Source organism: Gavialis gangeticus, unplaced genomic scaffold (genome assembly GCF_001723915.1).
Source record: "Gavialis gangeticus isolate Ggan-Ray unplaced genomic scaffold, GavGan_comp1, whole genome shotgun sequence".
Taxonomy (NCBI): Eukaryota; Metazoa; Chordata; order Crocodylia; family Gavialidae; genus Gavialis; species Gavialis gangeticus.
The window spans coordinates 13,073,157-13,078,339 of record NW_017728991.1 but is presented as its reverse complement, the minus strand read 5'-3'; the positions used below and the strand labels follow the sequence as shown (position 1 = coordinate 13,078,339).

At 49.5% G+C, this 5,183-nt stretch overlaps 1 protein-coding gene across 4 annotated transcripts in view; it reads left to right on the top strand.

The window, feature by feature from the left end:
- CACNA1G (calcium voltage-gated channel subunit alpha1 G) overlaps positions 1-5,183 on the top strand; it is a 324,600-nt gene that overhangs the window by 47,688 nt on the left and 271,729 nt on the right. For all 4 annotated transcript variants that reach the window (XM_019517481.1, XM_019517491.1, XM_019517507.1 and 1 more), the window contains exon 8: positions 988-1,352. In XM_019517481.1, coding sequence (XP_019373026.1) covers positions 988-1,352 — 365 coding nt within the window. The remainder of the gene's footprint in view (positions 1-987; positions 1,353-5,183) is intronic.

Sequence of the window (5,183 nt, the reverse complement as noted above, 5' to 3'; positions counted from 1 at the left end):
GTATCGGTCAAGAGCACACTTTTGCAACACCCACCCTCCCTCCCTGCCACCTGCAGCCAGATGGCATTTGTAAGAGACTACCCTGTTCAGATCACGAACCAACGGGACCATCTGTCAGCTGGGAACTGCCATTGTGCCAAGCAATTTGAGCTGTGCGCTTAGGGGAAAGCTGGTAATTGTGAAGTGTCAGCAAACAGCAGGAATATGAAAGCAGCTCATTGGCTGCTGCACTCTAATTACAACGCCTAACATACCAGGTGCTGGAGGAGCTGATTGCTTTCTGTTAGCCTTAATGGCCAAAGGTATAATGAGGTGGTGAGGAATCCTTGGCTGGTGAATATGTCTGACTGTGGGCAACAGAAATCCTCTTAGTATCTAAAGGCAAGAAACATGGGCCTGCATGATCATGTTTAACCCACTGCAGCAGCTCGGGGCACGCAGAATGGGGGAACTCGAAGGCCCTGGTATCTAATGGAGGATACTTCTTTTCATTGGAAGGCCCTCAGGCCAGGGATTATACTGTATTATTTGTTTGCCTTGGGGTCACTAGGTGTTAGGTCCTTTCTCAACACCTGAGGAAGACAATTCCTGCTCTGAGGAGCAAACAGCCCCAGACCAGGAGAGTAGACAGAGGCTGGCTTGTGCGTTTGGTAAATGAGCTGAGAATTAACACTATTGCTAATAGAAAACAGAGCAAAATGTTCCAGGAAGGGGAGAGAGGAAACTGGGCATCCCCTGAGGTCGATAAGAAATTTCCACCCTGTGCATGGTTTATGGGAGAAAAACATGTAACTTCCCTATGGCGTACATGCAGGCTTCCGGCACGGAGGCATGGCAGACCACTGTCAGCCTTTACCCTGAGGAGCTAGATGGCATTTGTCGCATAAAATAAGAGGAATGAGGAGTTCCCTTCATTTGACCCCTTAGCTTCCCTGGCCCTGCATCCAGGGAGCATGTATATCTCACCTTGGCTTGTTCCCATTCCAGGCGCCTGTCAGAGCTCTTGCAAGATTACTAGCCAGTGTGGGAAACTGGACAGTGGCTCCTGCAACCCCGACAGCTGCCCCTACTGCATCAAGACCCTGGCTAATGACCTGGAGCCCATGGACAACGAGACGGTGGACTCGGACAGTGAGGGGGTGTATGAATTCACTCAGGACGCCCGCTACAGTGACCAGCGGGACCCTCAGCGAGGGGAAGTCAGGGGCAAGAAAATGAGCGGGTTCTTGGTGTTCTGGAGCGTAGTGTGCGAAACGTTCAGGAAGATTGTAGACAGCAAGTACTTTGGGCGCGGGATCATGATCGCCATCCTGATCAACACCCTCAGCATGGGGATTGAGTACCATGAGCAGGTAAGCACCACTGCATGGTTCATTGTGCACCCTCTTGCTTGTGTAGCCCAGTTGATGGCATTTCATGCCTTGAGCAATCTGAGTCGTGTTGATCTCTGCTTAGTTTCTTGCTCTCCCCGGCTTCATTGTTATCATCTGCTGTAGCTAAGATGAGCTACAGGGCAACCAACCCAATGCACCACTGGGAATTGCTTCCTTTCTCTGTTAGTTTTGGAGCCCCGGTTTGGTGAGGGGGCTGCAGAGCCTTTTACCTATGCATTGCATCCAGCCCAGGCTGATAGGTTTGAATGTTGTTTCCCTGGAAGGGTTGTTTGGGAGCCTGTCTGAAGTGAGTTTGATGGGAATCAGTCCAGTTCCCAATGAGCAGGTGTCTTCCTCGCAAAAAGAAATTGGCACACGGCAGAGCTCTTCTTGGCAGCTTCAGCTAAAAGTCTGCATATTTAATGGGCCGCGGAGACCGAACTCTCTTCCCACCCCTCGTGATGGCTTCTCCAGGTCAGCTCCGTTGGCAGGACAGCACTTTGGCTGTAACTGGTATTTGTACAAAGAGAAGCCTTGGCCTGTCTGTCAGGCAGCATTCGCAGGCACTAATCACCTTCTGTTGGGAGCACGCATGGATGCCCTTTGACCTATGCTTTCTCTAAAACCTACAGTTGTCTGTAGGCAAAGGCAGACTTGGTCGTAGTTGAAACCCAGGGCACCTCTCATTTGCTTGTCAGATCCACTCGGGGAATGTAGCCTTTTGTCAGTGACAGCTCTTCGTGTAATGAGCATCCCGTTCAACTGGACAGGGCAAAAAGCCAGGGTCAAAGTAAAGCTAGAGAAGTGCTCAAGCTGTCCAGTGCAAACCACCTCAGAAGTCTGGAGAGCTGGGGTCTGAGCTGGGTTCAGGCCCCGGTTGGTATCAACGCTGGCAGTAGCAGTAGAGAGGCCTGAGGATGCTCCCGTTGTCAGGTCCGTCATGCCTATACCATCAAGGGACCAGGGGATGCCTCGGTGAAGTGCGCATCGTCTGTCCCATGCACGCTTCACCCCAAAATACATGTTGCATTATCTACCTTTTTGTGCAATACTGGGCACGAGCATGCCCGAGATGGTGAGCTTTTTGGCAGGCGCTCCACGTTGCACTAAGGGTCGCTACTTTACTTTACATCTCTTTCGGAGCGAACGCGCATGGCTTGGACGTGCTGTGCAGAGCTCCCTAGCCTGGCACTTTAATGGTGCAGACAGGCCCTCCGTTCCTTTAGCACAAAACTTCGGTTCCCACTTCTGTCAGTCTTGACACTTATATCTTGAGTGCTGAATTCACTTGGGAAAGCAAAGCAAAGCAAACCAAAATCTCATCCCACACCCTCCCAGGCAGCTGTACTTTCAGAGGCCGGTTACCTCCCACAAGTCAGTAGTTTCTTGAAATGGCTTTCTTCTTCAGACAGTGCCAGAACCTAAAGACAGTAAGGACACATGGAAGGGACTCAGCCTCCCCCATTTGCACAGCAGAGCATGAATGAAAGGCCTGCTGCTAAGTGCAGAGATTTCAGTACCGCATTGGTTTTGTACCTGCATCACCCCAGAGTCGGCCCACGTTGGCCCAGGACTGGTTGGGGTTTGACTTGTCTCATTTACGTGAGTTTATCATTTGTAAATGGGACTGTTTGTGAACTCTCTGGATGCTGAAGTTCTCTTAAGTGCCCCCATCACCGTCAGTGGCAAGGTGAGTTATTCCCATCCACTCCCTGCCAACGTGACTTAGCCCTTTCACAAAGAGATCACCTTTAGGGCTGAGTGAATAATTGGTTCCTAGCTCCTCTAGTGAGGTGGTCAACAAGAGGGACCAATTTTACTGTGTAATTTGCTTTGCTCTTGTATAGCAAGCTCATCAGTGTTGCCCAAGGCCAAGAGACTTTGGGGTCAATGCAGCTGGAAGTACAACAGACTGTTTTATTGCTGATCCCCTGGAGAGGATGTAACAAATGATGCTCTGCCTCCCCAGTGGATACTGCAAATCCAGAGAACATGTATTTCAGTGCTTCTAGCCATCTTCCCCTTTCACCTCAGTCCTTGAAGGCCAGAAACTGCCCCAGCCTATAATACACGTACCACCTCACAGACCTTTCCCCCACGCTAGCTTTTCCAAAGAGAATTTGCAGTCTCGTTCTGCTTTTTAAAACATCTCCATAAGAGCATCAAGGTTTTGATTTTCCACCAGGGCCTTCCTTCAGTCTGTGTTTTCCTTGACAGTTTTCTGACTGCAAACAGTTCCACACCTGGTTTTTATATAACACTGAGTTAAGCAGCTGATTGCACTTTTGAAAATTTAGCTGCGGATATATTACTGACATGTACGTGCGCGAGGACATGGTTACTTGGTTTTGGCTGGCATGTCCCAGGCTGCATTTTGGTGAAGGGGCACAGACGCTGTGTGCTTACAGTTTTTCAAAACCCTCGTGACCGCAGATCCTTCATTGGACAAATTGATAGAGGAACACGCTGTAGCAAACGGCCCTCGTCTGATGGGGGATTAGGAAACATGTTTGGAGGGAGGGGTCCTTTTCATGTATTATTCGGGGAAACTTCCAGCTTCCCACCCCAGGCAGAGTGCTGAGAGCCAGCACTTTCTGGGAACTCCTTTGCATTTCGAGTCATTGTTGTTGCTTTCTCCCTTTTCCTATCACATTTTTCTATTTGTATGGTCATTTGCGGTTGGCTGCAGAAGCAGTTTCTTCTGCTGTTTATAGCTCCCAGTGTCAGCGTAACGCTTGCAAACCAAGCGGTGCCGACAGATTCCCAGATTCCAACGTCCTCCTGTAGTATTAATGCCTCAGTGACTACGCGGTAGGGAGTCGTGGACCCACTCAGTGTGCTAAATGTGTCCCTTCAAGCCAGCACGTTCTCTGTGAACGCCTAATACAATGTGGCTGGTTAACCTTCGTTTTCAGCATGCATTAAACAGAGATGCACTCTGAAGTCCTACAGGTAGGATCAGTCAGGGGCCGTCTCACTTTTGTTCGGTGACCTTCCTGGAAAATGCCTTATAGCTGAGTGAGAAGGGGACTGATTGCATTACAGACTCATCATTTGTTTTTATGATATCTAGATGGTCTTTTTATGGCGACCTGGGAGCAAAGCAGGAAGCAAATGCAAAGTTCATATTCCCAGCTTTAATCTATCAAAGGTAAAGGCAGAAATACAGCCTCATCTATGCATCTAACCTCTTTGTTTTAGTTTAGTCAACTGCAAAACAGCCGAGGGAAGATTTCCAAAGGTTGGCGCCCACGAGGAGTTGCACCTGCAACATTTACCCAGGCAGTTGCTTTTTGTGTGTTTGCCCAAAAACTGTTCGCACTCACACGAGCTTCTCCCCTTCCTTTGGAAAATTTCTCTTGAAAGCTCCATCGCTCCCCGAATGTACGAGTTCGTTTCCAGTGCAGCTGGAGATGCTGTTAATCCAAAAGATGGAACCCTGGCCCTGAGAGAGAGGAGGCTCTGGGAAAGCTATTTCTGCTACAACCATACACGAAAAGCTCCCTCATTGAGACTATATTGGCCTGGCAGCAGCATGGGTATGTCATGTACGGTCAAGACTGTCCTAGCGCCAGCTTGTTTCTTCCCAGGCATGCCACCAGGAAGTCTCTGCTACATGTTCTTCTTCCCTTTTCCAGCTATTTAAAAGCGATTATTTTAAGGTATTGCCAGCCCTGACGCACTGACTCTCGGGACACACCACAGTAAGATTTCCGACCGACTAAGATGCAAACCCTGTTGGAGGGTAGAGGGGACCCTAAGGTTGGTGCAAGGGGCTCTGGGGAATGAATTGAAGTTGGCCGGGCACAG